Raw genomic sequence first — 18,695 nt, forward strand, 5'->3', positions numbered from 1 at the left:
CCCTCCTTCTCTCCGTGGCTCCCCACTGCCCCAGGGACAAAGCCACAGGATTTCGCATTTGAGGCCTCTGCCCCGTCGCCCTTAGACGTGGGCCTGGGGGGTGCAGAGTACCGGGTTGGGGGCAATTGGGGGTCATCTCCCCCTCCCCTGCATTTTCTGCAGCTCAACCCTGGCTGATGACGAGCACCTGATGGAAAGTTCAGGCCGGGCACGTCGGCTCATGCCTGTAATCTTGGCACTTTGGGAGACCGAGGCGGGAGGATCACTTGAGGCCAGGAGTTCGAGATTAGCCTGGGTAACACAGTGAGACCCCTTCACCACAAACAAGTTTTATTTATTTATTTATTGTTGAGACGGAGTCTCGCTCTGTCGCCCTGGCTGGAGTGCAGTGGCGCGATCCTGGCTCACCGCAACCTCCACCTCCCAGGTTCAAGCAATTCTCCTGCCTCAGCCTCCCAAGTAGCTGGGATTACAGGCACCCGCCACCACGCCGGCTAATTTTTTTTTTTTTTTTTTTTTTGAGACGGAGTCTCGCTCTGTCACCCAGGCTGGAGTGCAGTGGCCAGATCTCAGCTCACTGCAAGCTCCGCCTCCCGGGTTCACACCATTCTCCTGCCTCAGCCTCCCGAGTAGCTGGGACTACAGGCGCCGCCACCTCGCCCGGCTAGTTTTTTGTATTTTTAGTAGAGACGGGGTTTCACCGTGTTAGCCAGGATGGTCTCGATCTCCTGACCTCGTGATCCGCCCGTCTCACCCTCCCAAAGTGCTGGGATTACAGGCTTGAGCCACCACGCCCGGTCGCCCGGCTAATTTTTGTATTTTTAGTAGAGATGGGTTTTCACCATGTTGGCCAGGCTGGTCTTAAACTCCTGACCTCAGGTGATTTGCCCGCCTCGGCCTCCCAAAGTGCTGGGATTACAGGCATCAGCCACCTCGCCAAGCCCAAACAAAATTTAACTTTTTTTTTTTTTTTTCAGACAGAGTTTCGCTCTTTTTGCCCAGGCTGCAGTGCAATGGTGCAATCTTGTCTCACTGCAACCTCAGCCTCCCAATTTCTTTTTTTTTTTTTTTTCTGAGATGGAGTCTTGCTCTGTCACCTAGGCTGGAGAGCAGTGGTGCGATCTCGGCTCACTGCAAGCTCTGCCTCCTGGGTTCACACCATTCTCCTGCCCCAGCCTCCTGAATAGCTCGGATAAGAGGCACCTACCACCACACCTGACTAATGTTTTTGTATTTTTTTAGCAGAGATGGGGTTTCACCGTGTTAGCCAGGATGGTCTCAATCTCCTGACCTCGTGATCCGCCCGTCTCGGCCTCCCAAAGTGCTGGGATTACAGGCTTGAGCCACCGCGCCCGGCCATGAGATTGGGTTTCATGATGTTGGCCAGGATGGTCTCGATCTCTTGACCTCATGATCTGCCCGCCTTGGACTCCCTAAGTGCTGGGATTACAGGCGTGAGCCACTATGCCCAGCCAAGTTTTGTTCCTTTCTTCATCTTCGGAGCAGTTCAGTCTCTTTTGACCTCAGTCCTACTACCAGATGAGCCTTCTGATCTGCAATTTGGTCCCTGTGCCTCACCCCATCCAGTATACCTCTAGCCCCACCGTGACTGTACCACTCCATTGCTCCAGAACCCTCAATGGCTCCCTAGTGCCCCCAGAATACAGGCCATGTCTAGCTTCCAGGCCCTCCAGGGTCCCATCCCTCTTTCCCAGTCCATCCATCCTTACACCCCGGGCCCTGTACACTCTCCCAAATCTTTGCCCCCACTGGGACTTTGCATGTGCCTTCTCCCTGTTAATCCTCCACTCACAGGGCGACTGGCAGATTGCTGATCTTTCTTCACCCAGGCTGCCCTGGGTGCCCGACCTTAGGACACAGCCCTGACCCAGACGAGGCTGCTGCAGCCTGTGCCCAGCCTGGGGTCTAGGTCAGGGGTCTCACTGGACCCCTTCAACACAGCTGTCCAAGCTTCAGTGCGGAGGCGGAAAGGCCTGTCCTACGTGGAATCTCAAACCTGTCAGACAGGTTTGCTGTTCCCTGAAGTTATACTGGCACAGAGGCTGCCCCGGCCTGGCCTGGCAGGATCTCACTCTGGGCCTGGTTCTGGTCAAGCAGGTAGCTGCAGGGCCCAGGAACACTCCGGCCAGCACCGGCCCAAGGACACCCTGGAGCAGGTGGCCCTGGCCACAGGGAGGGTATGGTGCTGACACGTAAGGGCGGCCACGGGAGGGGGGATGGTGACGAAAGAAGGGACTGAGACACACGGAGACAGAGATAGACAGAGACAGAGAAGCAGAGACAGAGGGACACAGAGACAGAGACAAAGAGACAGAGAGCTAGAGACACAGAGAGAGGGATACAGAGACAGAGACAGAGAGACAGACAGAGATGGAGAGACACAGAGACACAGAGACAGAGAGAGATAAACAGAGAGACAGAGGGACACAGAGACAGAGAAACAGAGACAGAGAGATAGAGAAACAGAGGGACACAGAGACAGAGAAACAGAGACAGAGAGATAGAGAAACAGAGGGACACAGAGACAGAGAAACAGAGACAGAGACAGAGGGACACAGAGACAGAGACAAAGAGACAGAGAAATGGACAGAAATAAACTGAGACACAGAGAGACAAAGAGAGCCAGAAACAGAGAGATGAAGACAGAGAGACAGAGAGACACGGAGACAGAGAGACAGAGAGGCAAGGGGACAGAGACAGAGAAAGAGACAGAGAGAGAGAGAGACAGATAGACAGAGACAGGACAGAGGGGTGACAGCTATAGCCTCCTTTGGTCGGGCAGGCCCAGCGGCTGTGGACTCAGTTTTCCCCTCTGCACACCAGGAAGGGCCTGACTGGGAGAGAAAAGAGGAGAGAGGCGGGAGGGAAAGGGGCGGGTCCGAGGCCAGTCCGCTAGGGAAGTGGGTGGAGAAAGGAGAAGTGGTGAGGAGCCCGGCGCCCAGGAGGGCTGGCAGGGAGGAGGTGCCCCCTCTGCTTGGGAACACAGGGACTTTCCAGAATGTGGAGAAACAGGAAGTGGCTGCATCCCATCCCTGCCCCCGCATGGGGCTGAGCCAGGCCAGAGCCACCTGTCCCCTCACCTGCCCAGGTCTGAGGCTCTGTGCAGGAGCTGCTGGTCACCGCCACATGCCTCCCTCTCCCTGGGCACCTGCCTCAGCCCCCTGGACAGCAGAATGGGCACAATCCCAGAGCCAGAGTCCTTCTTGCCACCCAGGAGAGACACTGAGGCTGGGAGGGGAATCCAGGTTGGCATCTCCCAGATGGGGAAACTGAGGCATAGCCCAAGAACGTCCTTATGAACAACCTTCATGTTTGTCTGAAGTTTTCTGCAAATTGAAATAATTAAGACAGGCTGGACACAGTGGCTCATGCCTGTAGTCTCAGCACTTTGGGAGGCCGAGGCAGGCGGATCATGAGGTCAACAGCTCAAGACCATCTGGCCAACATGGTGAAACCCTGTCTCTAATAAAAATACACAAATTAGCTGGGCGTGGTGGCAGGTGCCTGTAATCCCAGCTACTCGGGAGGCTGAGGCAGGAGAATCACTTGGACCTGAGAGGCGGAGGTTGCAGTGGGCTGAGCTCAGGCCACTGCACTCCAGCCTGGGAGAAAGGGCAAGACTTCGTCTTAAAAAAAAAAAAAAAAAAAGAAAAACAAAAAAGAATTTCATTTGGAAATATTCTCAGTGGTTACATTCTATTAGGCACTCTCTGTCCATAGAGTTTCTGAACAATGACAACGTAGCAGCTAGTTGCTGTTATTATTGTTGTTATTATTATTATTATTTATTTTATTTTATTTTTTGAGACGGAGCCTCGCTCTGTCGCCCGGGCTGGAGTGCAGTGGCCGGATCTCAGCTCACTGCAAGCTCCGCCTCCCGGGTTTACGCCATTCTCCTGCCTCAGCCTCCCGAGTAGCTGGGACCACAGGCGCCGCCACCTCGCCCGGCTAGTTTTTTGTATTTTTTAGTAGAGACGGGGTTTCACCATGTTAGCCAGGATGGTCTCGATCTCCTGACCTCGCGATCCACCTGTCTCGGCCTCCCAAAGTGCTGGGATTACAGGCTTGAGCCACCGCGCCCGGCCTATTATCATTATTATTGAGACAGACTCTTGCTCTGTGGCCCAGGCTGGAGTGCGGTGGCGTGATCTCAGCTCACTGCAACCTCCGCCTCCCGGGTTCAAGCGATTCTCCTGCCTCAGCCTCCCCAGTAGCTGGGATTACAGGCACACGCCACCACACCCAGCTAATTTCTGTATTTTTAGTAGAGACCGGGTTTCACCGTGTTAGCCAGGATGGTCTCGATCTCCTGACCTCGTGATCCTCCCATCTCGGCCTCCCAAAGTGCTGGGATTACAGGTGTGAACCACCACGTCCAGCCGCTAGTTGTTGTTATTATCACCCTCCCCATTTTACAGGTGGGAAAACTGGGGCACAGAGAGGTCAAGTAACTCTCCTTGGGTCACACAGCAGATTCACAGCACTGTACTCCAGGCTGGGCCATGAGCCCCAATACTGTGTCCCTGCTGCTCTCCGGAGCCACCTCCCGTGATTCCCTGGAAATTCCCACATCTGACTAATTCCCTAGGCATTCCCCGACTTGGCGAATTCCTGCTGAGATCGCTGGACCCACCCCGGCCTGGGCAAACTGCCCCCACTTCAGGCAAAATTACCCGTCGAGACCTCGTGGTTTCCCGAGGTAGATGTGGCAGAGAGCGAGCCCACGCCTCTTCCTGGCTCACTCGGTGACCTCGGGGCGGCTCCTGAACAGTTCGTGCCTCAGTTTCCTCCCCCGTGAAATGCAGGTAATACCAGTCCCCACCCCGGTGGGCCGCTGTGGGAGCAGGGCCGGCATCGTGGGTGTGTGTGACCCGGGGCTTCGCCCAGCGCCTGTACTCAGAAGGTCCCAGCACCCAGCGCGATGCTTTGCTGTTGCCTAACCCAAGCTGTGAAATACGTTTTGTGCCAGGGCACCGCGTTTTCATTTTCCCCGGTCCTCAAAAGTTGTGTGGATGGTCCGGTGTGGGAGGAAATGAGCAGATGCAGCCGCCACCCTCCCGCCCTGACTGGCTTCCTCGCTCTTCCAAATTTTCAGTGCCTATTGCTCAATTTAACTGCTATTCAGTTTGCTGTGAAAATAGTCTCGGCCAGGCACAGTGGCTCACGCCTGTAATCCCAGCACTTTGGGAGGCCGAGACAGGCGGATCACGAGTCAGGAGATCGAGACCATCCTTGCTAACACGGTGAAACCCCGTCTCAGGCCGGGCGCGGTGGCTCAAGCCTGTAATCCCAGCACTTTGGGAGGCTGAGACAGGCGGATCACGAGGTCAGGAGATCGAGACCATCCTGGCCAACCTGGTGAAACCCCGTCTCTACTGAAAAAAAATACAAAAAACTAGCCAGGCGAGATGGTGGGCGCCTGTAATCCCAGCTACTCGGGAGGCTGAGACAGGAGAATGGCGGGAACCCGGGAGGCGGAGCTTAGAGTGAGCCGAGATCTCGCCACTGCACTCCAGCCTGGGAGACAGAGCAAGACTCTGTCTCAGAAAAAAAAAGAGATTTGGTGTGGAGGGAAGTATCTCTTTCGGGTCTGTCTACTCTGCGGAACTCAGGAAAATCTCGCACCAGGTGGACGCCGTTCTGTCACCATGGGTAAAGGAGACCCCAACAAGGCGAGGGGCAAAATGTCCTTGTATGCCTTCTGCATCTCACTCTGGACATATCACTTCGGCCTTCTGGGTCTCAGTTTCCCCAACTGCCCTCTTGTGCTTTTGGGTGTGATGACAGTGGTCCTTGTCCTGAATTTTTTTTTTGTTTTAAACGGGATCTCGTTATGTCGCCCAGGCTGGAGTGCAATGGCGCGATCTTGGCTGGTGCAACTTCCGCCTCCCAGATTCAAGTGATTCTCTTGCCTCAGCCTCCTGAGTAACTGGGATTACAGGCACCCACCACCATGTCCGGCTAATTTTTGTATTTTTAGTAGAGATAGGGTTTCATCATGTTGGCCAGGCTGGTCTCGAACTCCTGACCTAGGTGATCCACCCACCTCAGCCTCCCAAAGTGCTGGGATTACAGGCATGAGCCACCACGCCCAGGTCCAAAAAGATTTTAAACCTACTTATTATCTGCCTTAATAGGCCTTTGAACAGATTTTACTTTGCCCAGCCTATTCTTCTTACTCTTGTCTACCTGGCACACTCCTACTTGAACTTCAAAACCCCAGCTTCAACACCCTCTTCACCATGCAGCCCTCTATGAAGCCCTAGGCAGACATTTCAACCCTCCCTGAGATCCTGTATATGGGAGTGTCTGGTCCAGGTTCTCTCTCCCCTAGACCAGGGGCTTTCTGATGTCGGGACAGACAGCTGAGTCCTCAGACCCTGGGTTTTCCCAGCTCACGACCAAGCCTTGATTAGAAGTCACTGAACGAACTCATGGACAAATCAACTCTAGTTTCTGGGGGTTGGAATGGGGGCAGGGGCCTCCAGCTTGTGGCCACTTGGGTCCAGGGAGCTGTATCAGTATTGTCATGGCTGAAACTGGGCTTGGGAGGTGGTGGTGCCTTCCACACTGGATTTGCCTTCACTAGCTCAAGTCACAGGAAAAGTGCCCCGAGACTCCGGCTCCCCGTGCAGGGCAGCCTCCCACCACAGCCACCCAGAAGAGGAGCCCCTCAGGCCCCCATGGCCCTGCCTGAAAGGACTCTGCTTTCTTGGGGGTAGCCCCTGGGACTTACCCAAACCCCCATGTTCCTGTCACCATGTTGCAGTGTCCAGACCTGCATTTGGTTAGGGAGAGAGATTAATGAACAGAGAGAACTTTGGGTGAGAAAGTATGTCTGACAGGTCCAGAGCTGATTATTTTATTTCATTATTTATTTATTTATTTATTTTTGAGATGGAGTCTCACTCTGTTGCCCAGGCTGGAGTGCAGTGGCACGATCTCAGCTCACCGCAACAACTACTTCCCAGGTTCAAGCGATTCTCCTGCCTCAGTCTCCTGAATAGATGGGATTACAAGGGCCCGCCATCACGCCTACCTAATTTTTGTACATTTAGTAGAGACAGGGTTTCATCATATTGGCCAGGCTGGCCTCAAACTCCCGACCTCAAGTGATCCATCCGCCTCAGCCTCTCAAAGTGCTGCGATTATAGGCATGAGCCACTGCGCCCGGCTGGTGATCATTTTAGTAGCTTTTGAGGGAGTCTCAGTTTAAAAGTCTGGGGTGAGTAAGCCCTAGTGGGGGACGTGGCACATGCAGAGGCCTGGAGGGGGTTCTGAGGGAGGAGGAAAAAAGGGCTGCTGTACACAAAGCAGGTTTCATTTCACCAGCATGGTGCAGAAGAGGAAACTGAGGCTTGAGGAGGTGAAAGCACGTGCTGGGGTCTCAAGGGAACCAGACAGGGTGGGATTCGAACCCAGAGTCCTAGGAGTCCCAGCCCCTTCCGGACAGCGTAAGGGCCTCAAGGGATTGGCCTGGAAGGTAGCCCCGCCCCCGAACAGAGACCACGCCTCCACAGCTGGAGGCCCCGCCCCGCGGCATGACCGGAAGTGCGCGGGCCTCCAAAATGGCGCCCGAAACCCGGAAGTGAGCGGCGGCCGCTGCGAGGCTCGGAGAAACTGAGGCGCTGCGGGCTCCGTGCCCGGCCAGACCCGGGCCCGAGGTGAGGCTCTGGTTGCGACCCCCGCCCCCACTCCACCGCAACCCCTACCTGGCCCGACCCCGCCTGTGGGTCCGGCGCTCCCCGCGGACCCCTGCGCCCGGGGTTGGGGGTTCTGGGGGCCGCGGGGCGGGGGCGAGCGCGGCGCGACCCCCGCTCTCCGCTGCGACCCCTTCCGACCCCGCCCTTCGCCGCCAACGTTGACTTCGGGCTGCATCGCGACCACCGCCGTGAACCTTGACCTGCCCACCCCTCGGCGACCCCCTGCCGTGAACCTCGACCCCACCTTCCACGACAACCCTCCCAACCTTTCCTTCCCGCTCTTGCCGGTGCCTCCCTGCCCTGCGCTGCTTGGTGACCCCCGACCTTTCGTGTTCTGGTAACCCTTGACCCCACACTCCTCGGTGCCCCCGAACCCCGTGGTGACCCCGCATCCGCTTTTCCTCGGTATCCTGCCCTTCCCTTTTGGGGACTCTCGACTCCGTGCGCCCCGTGACCCCCATCTCTCCTGCCTCCCCGATTCCTGACTCCAGGCTCCTTGGGCGTCCGTGCCCCTTCCTCCTCCTCGTCCCCGGTCCCAGGACCCCTGCCCTCTCGGCCCTGCAGCGCAGTCCTCTCTCCCTCCCTCCGCCAGCTCCCCCCGCCGCTCCAGCCCCCGGGGCCTCCGACTTCTCTTCTGGGGCAGAGAGTTTCTCGGTTTCTGCGTTGAGGTCCCCCGGTTTGGGATGGGGGGCTTACTGATGTTAGGTGACCCCGGGGCCGTCTGGGCGGAGTCTGCAGAGCGTGTTGGGGGTGGGAGTGCGGGTCGCATTCAAACCCGGCTTCCAGGGACCGGCGGGAGGGAGGGTAGCGGGCTGAGATGGCCCGAGTGGGGCCCGGGAACAGCGTGTGTCGGTGAATGGGAAGCGCCGGCCGCCTGGTGGGTCCTGTCCCCCGTAGGGCACTCTTCTCACCGCCCCAGAGCCCCGAAGAATAAGGCTGGTGGGGCCTGGAGGAACTAATCCCCAGACTGACCTGGGGCTTGGCGGGCAGGCGTTGGGGAGAGCCCACCCAGCGCCTCCAGGGACGCGGGGCACGGATGGTGCTGGGGCAGGGACGGTGGGTGAGTCCTCGGATGAGCTGATTAACATTCTGAAAAGTAAAAAAAAAAAAAAAAAAGAAATCTATAAAATGTGTAGTCGGGTCTTCCACTGGCTGCCTCTTCCCGGAATATGCCTGTTGGTCCCGCCTGCTCAGGAACGTCCTTCCTGCTGTGACTGCCGGGACAGGATGGGTTTGGTGCCATCTGTTGCACGACGCCCTGTCAGCGAGAGTGCCCAGCCTCGGAGCTGGCCTGTGCTGATGCTGGCTGCCAGTTTTGTGGGTAGGGGTGTGCGGTGAATGTTTTACGGAGGGGCAGAGAAAGCCGAGGTTCAAGAGAAGAGTATGGAAGGAGCCAGGGCCCCAGGGCCGCAGACCCCATGGGGAGCCAGCCCGATGACATGGGAATTACAGGCTTCAAACTTTCTTCCAGGCCTCTTCCTCTGGGCCAGGGCAGCCGGCGCTGCTTCCTGACTGAGGGGTGCTGTGCTGTTTTGGGTGCTCTCCCTGGGATGGGTCTCCCTGACTCGGCCCCGGAAGAGGAGCGGTGGGGACCTGGGACCCAGAGAGTTTGTGGCAGGCCCGGCAGGTGCTGTCCACACTCTTTCTTCCCAGACAGCCTCTGGCCTTCAGGGATCCGGCTGCCCAGCCCTGGATTTTCCCAGGGGTGGCCCCGATCGTGGGGTGATGGCTTCTCACAGTGGCCTGCTCTGGGCCACTTTCAGAGTTCTTGCCAAGTAAAGGGCGAATTGGAGATCTGGGCCCCTCAGTGGTGGGATGGAGAACAGAGGATAGGGGCCCCAGGGTCTCCCACAGCACGGGAGACGCAGGCAGGCTCTTGTCCTTGGAGAGGGAAGGACTTGGAAGGCGCCTGCCGGCCCCTGGAGTGTGATTTCAGAGTACAGGGAGGAGGCTTTTGTTTAACTCTGAGGATCCCAGCAGACATCTGCCCACACCTGCCAGGAGCCAGAAGGACCCTGGTGTGGAGGGGGCTGTGCAGGCAGAGGCTGGACTCCCGGTGGGAGGGAGCCTGTGAGGCAGAGCACAGAAGAGGTAGCAGGAGCTTCACTCATCCCTTCACTCTGGGTTGTATTCTGGGCTAGACAGGAGGTGCCCAGGTGTGCAGGTGCGGAGGAGAGGGTGCAGGTTCCCCAGCCGCATGACCGTGGGCAGTCACTGCCCTCTCACCTGGCAGGGAAACCGAGGTGGAGAGAGGTTGCGCCAGCCACCCCTAGACCGCCCCCATCTACTTGCTGCCTAAGGCCTCCCCCACCCTCGGGGGTGTGACCAGCTTGGGCTTCGCCCAGCCCGGCTCCAGCAGAGTCACGGATGCCCCTCCGGCAGGGCCCAGGCGGAAATGCCGACACCGCGAGAGTGAGCTCTGCCCCGAACAAAGAAGCAACTGTCTGCAGAACCAGTCCAGCTCCCAGAGGCCCCCCTCCCAGGGGGCCCCGATGCTGGGGGGGTGGGATCAGCTCTGGGAAGCGGGCGGTGTCATGTAATCCACAGCTGTAAACACTCCTGGAGGCAGCCCCCCATGGCGCCAGCGCGGCCCTGGGGGCTGTGCGTGTGTGTACACGTGCCTTGGTGTATCTACGTGTTGTGCTGTGGGCATGCACATGTGTGTTGTGTGCCTGTGTGTTGTATGGAGGTGTGTATTCTGTGTGCGTTGTACGTATGCGGGTGCGTCCTGTGTGTGCGTCGTATGGACGCGTGTGCATTCTGTGTGCGTCGTACGGACGCGTGTGCGTTCTGTGTGTGCGTCGTACGGACGCGTGTGCGTTCTGTGTGTGTCGTACGGACGCGTGTGCGTTCTGTGTGTGCGTCGTACGGACGCGTGTGCGTTCTGTGTGCGTCGTACGGATGCGTGTGCGTTCTGTGTGCGTCGTACGGATGCGTGTGTGTTCTGTGTGCGTCGTATGGACGCGTGTGCGTTCTGTGTGTGTCGTACGGATGCGTGTGCCTTCTCCGTGTGTGAATGTGTGTGCCCGTGGCTGTGTGCTCCTGTGCATGTGTGTTGTTTGTGTTTCATACGCGTGTGTTTTATGGGTGCACGGTGTATGTGCCTGTGCACCCGTGTTTGTGTGTTGTGTGTGTGCCTGTGTACCCATGTTCATGAGTCTGTTATGCACGCGTGTATTTTGTTGTGTGTTGCCCGTGCCTGTGTGCCCATTCTCGTGTGTTGTGTGTGTGTTTTGGTTGTTGTGTGTATTTTGTGTGTGTGCGCTCATGTTATGTGTGTGTTGCATGTTGCCTGTGCCTGCGTGTGTGTTGCTCACGCGTGTGTTTTTTTGTGTGTGTTGTGGGTGCGTGTGTATCACCTGTGCACCCGTGCTTATGCAAACGTGTACTCTGTGTGCATGTTGCATGTGCACACATGTTGCTTGCGCACCTGTGCTCGTTATGCACGTGTCCATTGTGTGTGAGTGTGTTGTGTGTATGCTGCCTGTTCCCATGCACCCCTGCCTGTGCGTGTTTTGTGCACATGTGTTTTGTATGTTTGCATGTGTTATGTGCACATGTGCGTGGCCTGTGTCTGTGTGCACATGTGCGTGTGATTTGTTGCGGGCAGGCCTGGAGTGCCTCCAGTCACTTTTTCCACAGCCAAGGGCTGTGTGGTCAGACAGCACACGGGGAGGGCTGGGTGTGTCCAGCTGCCTGTTGTAGCCTGAGAGCGAGGTCACCCCGACCTGGTTCTCGTCCTGGCCTGCCCGCTGTCCGCCCAGCAGTGTGGGTGGACTCTCTGCCCTGCCCCTCGCCTCTGCGCTCTTGCCCCCAGTCCCTGGGAGGTCAGCTGGCACCTGCACCCTCGGGCTGGGACGAAGAGCAGACTGCCAGCTCCGTGGTCACCTTACCTCCTTGCTGGGAGGTGTGGTCACCCGTCACAGGGCCCAGGACTCAGGAGAGGGCTCAGCCCTGGGGGCGAAGGCAAACCTGGGGTTCTGGCCAAGACAGGGATTTCGGACGTGTGGGCCCCATCTGCTCTTGCCCTGGGCCTCCTGGGCCCTGTGAGGAGGCGGAGGTTGGATCTGCTGTGCGCCTAGCATGGATGCTCTGTGGAGATGTGCCCGCGGGGAGACGCCAGACACAAAAGGCCACCACACGTGATTCCGTTCATGTGATATGTCCACAGCAGGGCAGTCCACAGATGGGACGTAGACGTGTGGTCACGTGTTCAGAGCAGGGCAGTCCACAGACGGGAAGTGGATGTGTGGTTGCAGGGGCCGTAGAGGGATGGGGAATGACTGCTGTTGGGGACAAGGCTGTTTTTTGGGGGAGCGGAATGTTCTGGAATCAGAGGCTATGGTGGTCCGCCTCAGAATACATTGAAACCATTGAGTCATATGCTCCGGACAGGTGCCTCTCCTGGTGTGGATTGTATCTCAGGGAAAATGAAAGTGTTTAACAAAAAGTAAGACCTGCCTGTCCTTCAGAATCCCCTGTTGTCACCACAGGGTTGAGCGTGGTGTCCCCGGGAACCGGCCAGGCAGCCCTGCAGCCAGCTCGCATCAGGGGGTGCTGGGCAGCCGTCCTGTCCCGGCCCCTCGGACAGCAACAGTGATGGCGTCACCCCACCCCCCAGGGGCCCCTCGGCCAGGCCCAGCTCTGCCCCTGAACCACTGGCTGCTTCCGGGGCAGGGAATGCTGCATTATACTCGAAGGGGCCCTAGGGGACCCCTGGCATGAGGGGGACAGGCCTTGGGCCACATGGGTGGTGCGCAGGGTCTGGTCAGCCTGAGGGTGCCTGGTGCTCCAGGCGGAGGCCCTGTGAGAGCTCAGCGTGGCAGCGTGGTCCTGAAGCTCTGTCCCGTGGAGGCCTCAGCCTGGGGCCGTGCACGTGCCCTGTGCCCTGGCTCTCCTGCGGATTTTCCTGGGCCTCTCACCCTGGACAACCGCATGAGCGATGGGGTGGGAGGAGGGGCCCGGAGAGCCATTGCCGAGTCAGCTCCCCTGCAGGCACCGAGCAGTGCAGGGCATGGGAGTGCTGGGCCCTGGCTGGGGTCAGCAGATGGGACTGACAGGCCTGGTGCCCCGCTGTCTCAGTGACCTGCTTCATGACTCGTGCCTGCGCTTCCCGGAGCCCTGCGATTAGCCTCCGTCCCCAGCAAGAACAAGCGCCCAAGTGAAACTGAAAGAGGCAGCCTTGGCCTGGGTTCCAGGCCCTGCTGTGTTTTGAAAGTGATGTGCGCCAGGTTCTGGAAGGCGGGTCCCTGATGTTTCCTGGGAGTTGCTGCTGCTGTGGCTCCGGGGGCCAAGGCCCTGGGTGCTGGGGCGTGGGGAGGGGGAGCCGAGGAGCCGTCGGGCCTGGCGGGTAGTAAACGTTTCTGGAACTGACTCACTTGCTGGGGAGGTGCAACCGGGGAGGGGCAGCCGGTGAGGGTCACGGAGAAAGTCCCCGCCCTGTCATGGCCCCGTATCGCCGTAGGCTGCCCATCCAGCCTGGAGCGAGGAAGCGTCTTCTTCTGCGTGTCAGGTAAACTGAGGAAAGCTGCCTCTGGGGTCCGCTGTGCTCACCGCCTGGCCTCTCGTGCCCAGGGGCCGGGTGGAACGGGTCGCAGGACCCATGCCCGATGACTGCGGCCTCCCTGCGCTGTGAGAGGGCCCGGCTCCATGGGAACAGACAGTCGCCAGGGTGCCTGGAACCCATGGGTGTGAAGGGGGTTCCAAGGCCACGGGGGACAGTGAGGAGCTTCTCAGGGTGACATCACTGTGACCGAAATGTTCTCGCTGGTGGGGCAGGGGCCCAGCCCCGGAAGCTGCGGGGGGGGTCTCAGCTGGGCGCCGGGGCCCGGGTGGAGAATGGCTGTTGGTGTTGCCCGGGTGTGGCTGGGCTGACCAGGGGCATTTTCGGGGGCTTTTATCAGATCCTGGAATGACTGTGACCGCCAGGAGCTCGGGGGAGCTGCGAGCCCCCAGGTGGAGGCAGGCACTCTCGGGGTGACCCTGAGGGCTGAGCACCCAACACTGCCCCAGGGTGGGGGTGTGGCTGCTTGAATTGCTTGCCGACTTTGGAACATCAGGGGCTGCCACCCTCAAACCCAGACTTGTGGCTTCTCTTGAAAAACCAGATCATCTAGAAACCTTGGCCACATTCCTGCCCAGTAGTCTCCGCTGCCCCTCCCCAAGGGTGCATCTGTGTGGCCCCCTCCCCCAGCTCTGGTGAGGCGGCTCCTGCCCCACTTGGAGGATGTGGGAGGGGCGGGGAGGTTATGCTGAGAGGAGGATACTTGAGTTCCACATCCAGAGCCTCTGGCCCCTAGAGGAGTGGGACCGTGTTCCCCAGAGCCTGCTCTGTACTCAGTGGCCGGCTTTGCCCCTGGCTGGCCATTCAGGAACCTGGGTTTCCGTGCATGCAGCCTGACCGCAGGCTGAGACCTCATGGTCTGGCGCTGTGTCTTGCGGGTCTGGGTCAGCCCCAGAGGTGCCACGGTCCCCCCAACCCCCTGGAGCCATGGGTGAGGTGCCTCCCAGGGCACAGGGGCTCTGCAGAGGGATCTCCCTGGATTCCTCGGGGCCTGGCATCGTCACAGATGTCCTCGCGTGGGAGCCTTCTCCGTCTGGAGGAGGGGAGGTCAGGTCAGAAGCCTGAGAGGGACCTTGCTCTGCTGACTTCTCGGAGGGAGGGATGGCGTCATGGGGTATGTGGCACCCCAAAAGCGGGGAAGTGGGGCCACGGCTCAGCGGCCGCAGGGTGCAGAATCCTACCATCTGGCTGAGCTCAGGCGTGGACTCCCCCGGAGAACCCAGACCAGGGTCCAGGACAGCAGGGCCTTGACCTTGGCCTTGGAGCCGTGGCCAGGGGGCAGCCAGCCCCCCCGGCCTCTGACCTGCTGTGCCCAGAGAGGACGCGTGGGTGTCGTTTTCGGCAGCTGGGTTTGAGAGAAATCGGATCAGGCCCCACTGGTGAACCTGGGGTTCCTGCTTCTGTGATTTCGAGGCCTCTGTTCCCTCCCCCAGGCGTGGAGCAGGGCCTCACTGTACGGCCATTGTCAGGACAGGGCACGCAGCTCCGGCAGTCAGCGCTGAAGCCTCGCCCTGGGCCGTCTCGGAGCTGCCGTCCTCAAGCCCAGCCTGAAGCCAGAAGGGACTCTTTACCCTCCTCCAGGACCTGATGCCCTCTGGGCTCGGATGCAGGTCCTCCTGACCAAGGCTGGACTTAAGGAGCTCAAGGACAGTGGCGACCAGTCGGGCCACTTGCCCCGGGTCAGTCTAGCCCGGCTGCTGGCAACGCTTGGCACTCCCCAAGGAGCCAGGTGGGGAGACCTTGTGGCCTGAGGCCGCTGGTGTGAGACAGTGACGGTAGCAGGTGTGGGATGGGCCAGACTACCCTCCACACGGACTGAAGACACACAAGGGCACCTCCACTTCAAAGGGGACCGGAGGTCTGGAGTGAGCGGCATTTCGCTGAATATCCGCTCAGGAGAAAAAGACCTGTGGGTCAGAAGGGACCACAGGCTGCAGCTCAGTGTGTTAGGCGGCTTATAGTGTGTGAGCGTATGAGTGTGTGCGTGCGCACGCAGGTGCAGTTGAGGTCTTGCTCTGTTGCCCAGGCTGGTCTCCACCTCCTGGGCTCACGCAGTCCTCCTACCATGGCCTCCCAGCACTGGGATTACAGGCATGGGCCACCACGCTGGCCCCAAAAGACCAAAAATAAACACAGGACGTGAGTGGGCTCCTCACAGCAGCAGAAGCTGCGTGGAAGCTGCTTAGCTGCCATAGGAAGCCGCACCACTCTGGCCAGGCGCACAGGGCGTTCACCACCAATAGCAGTGAGGCCCGGCCATGGGGACCCTGCGTTGGAGCCCCCGCTGCCTGGCCTGGAGGGCTCTTTCTGCAAAGCATTTGTGTCACGGAATCTCCTTTCCACTCCCTCACTGGGGCCTCCCTCTGGGCCCTAGGGTCTGGGGTCTGGGACCTGGGATCTGGAGTCTGAGATCTGGGGCCTGGTATCTAGGGTCTGGGTACTGGGATCTGAGGATCTGGGAATCTGGGCCCTGGGGTCTGGGGTCTGGGGTCTTGGATCTGGAGTCTGGTTCTCTAGATGTAGTTTCTGCCTAACAGGAGTCGGTCTCCCATTCCTGGCTTGGGACTCTTGCTCTGTCTGAGGGTACGGGGCTGAGTGCCAGCAACGACCACTACGCGGCTTGGCCCTGACTCTGGGGCCCGGGCTCCCCTCTGTTCAGGGACAGCAGTGCTGCCTCGGGAGTGCCCCGCACCCTGCTTGCATTTCAGCCATGACGTGCCCCTGGCCCTGTGGCTTCCACTTTTGGGGTTGGCTTGGATGAAGCACCAAGGTCCTCCCCCAGGGCCTCCTTTACTCCCTTTCCAGGCCTTCACTCGGCGCCGTGCTGACCGTGCCTGGTGGGGTTGTGGGGTCAGCTGAGCAGCCCTGACCTGGTGGAGCCCCAGACGGCGGGGTCAGATGTCAGGCGGGGCCAGGTCAACTCCGTGTCCTCCCTCGCATGGCGGGGGGTTGCCGCCCACGGGTCGCTGGATACTACCTGCTGGGCGTGTGGCCCTGGCTCTGGCTGGACACCTTGTTTGCTTCAGGGCAGTGGAGTCTTGCCCTCTTCGGGGCACACCCTGTGGAAGACCCACAGTGCCGCTTCCTCCTCCTCCTTCTCCTCCTCCTCCTCCTGTCTCCACCGCCCTGGCATCTGGGATGCCCCCACAGTGTCCTAGCACCTGGCTCTGTGCACCGGGGAGGCTTTGTGCTGGGGCAGGACAGGAGATTTGGCAAGAGAAGCTGTCAGCTCAGCACCCCACTCAAGCTGTTCCTGCTCCTGGCCATCTCCAAGCTTGGGAACTTTTTCTCCCATGGCACCAGCCTCTCGGCCCCTCCGGAAGGCCCTGGAAGGCATGGGCAGGGGCTTCCCTGGAAATCAGGGGTGCAGTGTGAAGCCCCCACGGCTGACACCCTTGAGCCCTCCCAGGAGAGGGGCAGTAATGGCCGTGGGCCCAGCTTTCCGGAGGACCCATCCGGAGTGAGGTCCTTGATCAGTGGGAGGAGAGCTTCCTGGGCGCTGGGTTCCAACCCCGTCCACAGGACCCTGAGTCCGGCCAGTACACGTTTCCCTGTGAGAGAAGCACGTAGGCTTCTAGGGTATGGGGTGGTGAGGCTGCAGTGTGCCCCTTCCACCGCCGGGCAGCCAGGGCCACTGCAGTTCCTCCTGGGGCGGGGAGAACTGGAAAGTCTGGAGCTTGCTCGCCCTGGACCCCGGATCCTCCGCTCCCGCCAGGCCCACCTTGTCCTCATCCTAAACAGAGGGGCTGCCACCCAGTGTGCTTGAGAAACCGCAGGCGGTGCTGGGCTGGTCTGGGGTTCCTAGGCTTCCCCAGCCCCACCTGGCCTGTGCCTGCGCATGGCAGGGTCCAAGTTCGGGAGCGGTGGCCTCTGCCCGTGGTTGGCAGCCTGGAGCCACCGCGGTCCAGACGCCTCCTGGGATGCTGTGGAAATCCACAGACAGCCTCGTGCTGCCTCACTCCAGGACACACTGGGGTTAGGGCTGGAGCAGCCTTCTCCCTGGACAAGCTTCTCGTGGCGGCCGCAGCAGTGCTGCATACTGGGTGGCTTAGAGCAGCCTCTCCCTGTGCTGGAGGCCAGGAATCTGAGGTCAAGGAGTAGGCTCCAGGGGAGGACCCTTCCTGCCTCTCCCAGCTTCCGGGGCTCCAGGCACCCTTGATCTGTGGCCGCATCACTCCAGCCTCTGCTCCGTCTCCATGCGGCCGTCTCCCGGTGTGTGGGTGTCCACGTTCCTCTTTCCTCTTTTTTTTTTTTTTTTGAGACGGAGTCTTGCTCTGTCACCCAGGCTGGAGTGCAGTGGTGCTATCTCGGCTCACTGCAGGCTCCGCCTCCCGGGTTCACGCCATTCTCCTGCCTCAGCCTCCCGAGTAGCTGGGACTACAGACGCCCGCCACCTTGCCTGGCTAGTTTTTTGTATTTTTTAGTAGAGACGGGGTTTCACTGTGTTAGCCAGGATGGTCTCCATCTCCTGACCTCGTGATCCGCCCGCCTTGGCCTCCCAAAGTGCTGGGATTACAGGCTTGAGCCACCGCGCCCGGCCTCCTCTTTCCTCTTAAGGACATCAGTTGCTAACAGGGACATAGGCCACCCCGCTCCACCATCCTCATTGTAACCAACCCCGTGTACAGAGACCCTGTAAGCAAATAAGGCCCCACTCACGGGTGCAGGTGGATGTGAGTCTGGGGGGACTGTAGTCACTCCGCACCCTCTGTGTCCCTGGCAGTCCCTCCTGCACCTCAGGACCAGCCTCCAAATCGTCACTTACCAGACCCTGTCTTGGCCTTGTGGCCCGCGGGCACTGTGGGGTCTGATCCCGTGCCCGTACGTCCCCAGTACAGGCTGTCCCTGGGGCTCTGCCCTGTCCACATTGGTGGCCCTACAGCCCCGGCGTCCCCTCCCCTCTGCCAGTCGGAGTCTTGAATGCGGGTGGACGATAGTCTGCCACTGAACGCCGTCCGGTGGCAGGCCTGGGTGTGCATGACGTCAGCTGGTCTCCAAGGTCCTCACACGGGGCCTCAGAGACACCAGCGTCAGGTTCCTGGCCTCCATTTCTCGCCTGGGTGTGCATGTAGCTGGTCTACAGGGCCCTGCACGGGCTGGAGACACCAGTGTCAGGTTCCTGGCCTCCGTTTCTCTGTGTGTCGGATGAGGGGCTAGACTAGCCCTGGGGAGCTTTGGGGATGGGGTTGAAGGTCAGGATGGTCTCTCTTGGTCTGAAGGTTGGGCTCCACCCCATGAAGCTGGGAGAAGGTTCCCAGCCTGGAGAAGTCTGGTCCCTCAAGGCTGATGTCAGCTGGTCCCTCTGCGGCGTCAGCCTCCTGCCTCTGGCGTGCTCGTTTGGGTAAGAGGAAGCCAGATTTCCCCCTTGCAGGGGTTGAGATCCAAGCCCCCTCCCCTACAGCATTTCT

The 18,695-nt window shown here is 59.6% G+C and overlaps 2 protein-coding genes and 1 pseudogene across 5 annotated transcripts in view; 2 read left to right on the plus strand and 1 right to left on the minus strand.

The window, feature by feature from the left end:
• Positions 1–7,899, minus strand: part of LOC117074203 — a 28,791-nt pseudogene extending 20,892 nt beyond the window's left edge.
• On the plus strand, positions 103–17,560 carry LOC117075811. The gene is made up of 2 exons (XM_033198538.1): positions 103–114; positions 8,528–17,560. The coding sequence occupies exon 2, from the start codon at positions 11,140–11,142 to the stop codon at positions 12,166–12,168; it is 1,029 nt and encodes a 342-aa protein (XP_033054429.1). The 5' UTR covers positions 103–114; positions 8,528–11,139; the 3' UTR covers positions 12,169–17,560.
• Positions 7,533–18,695, plus strand: part of SBNO2 (strawberry notch homolog 2) — a 70,698-nt gene continuing 59,535 nt past the window's right edge. For all 4 annotated transcript variants that reach the window (XM_033198521.1, XM_033198523.1, XM_033198527.1 and 1 more), the window contains exon 1: positions 7,533–7,685. The gene's annotated coding sequence lies outside the window, so the exon portion shown is untranslated. The remainder of the gene's footprint in view (positions 7,686–18,695) is intronic.

The sequence above is a fragment of the Trachypithecus francoisi genome, unplaced genomic scaffold (genome assembly GCF_009764315.1).
Source record: "Trachypithecus francoisi isolate TF-2019V2 unplaced genomic scaffold, Tfra_2.0 Lachesis_group5, whole genome shotgun sequence".
NCBI classification, from domain to species: domain Eukaryota; kingdom Metazoa; phylum Chordata; class Mammalia; order Primates; family Cercopithecidae; genus Trachypithecus; species Trachypithecus francoisi.

Bases quoted from the DNA above. Each gene is read 5' to 3' on its own strand.
- LOC117075811 (XM_033198538.1), top strand. From the start codon at position 11,140: ATGTTGCTTGCGCACCTGTGCTCGTTATGCACGTGTCCATTGTGTGTG.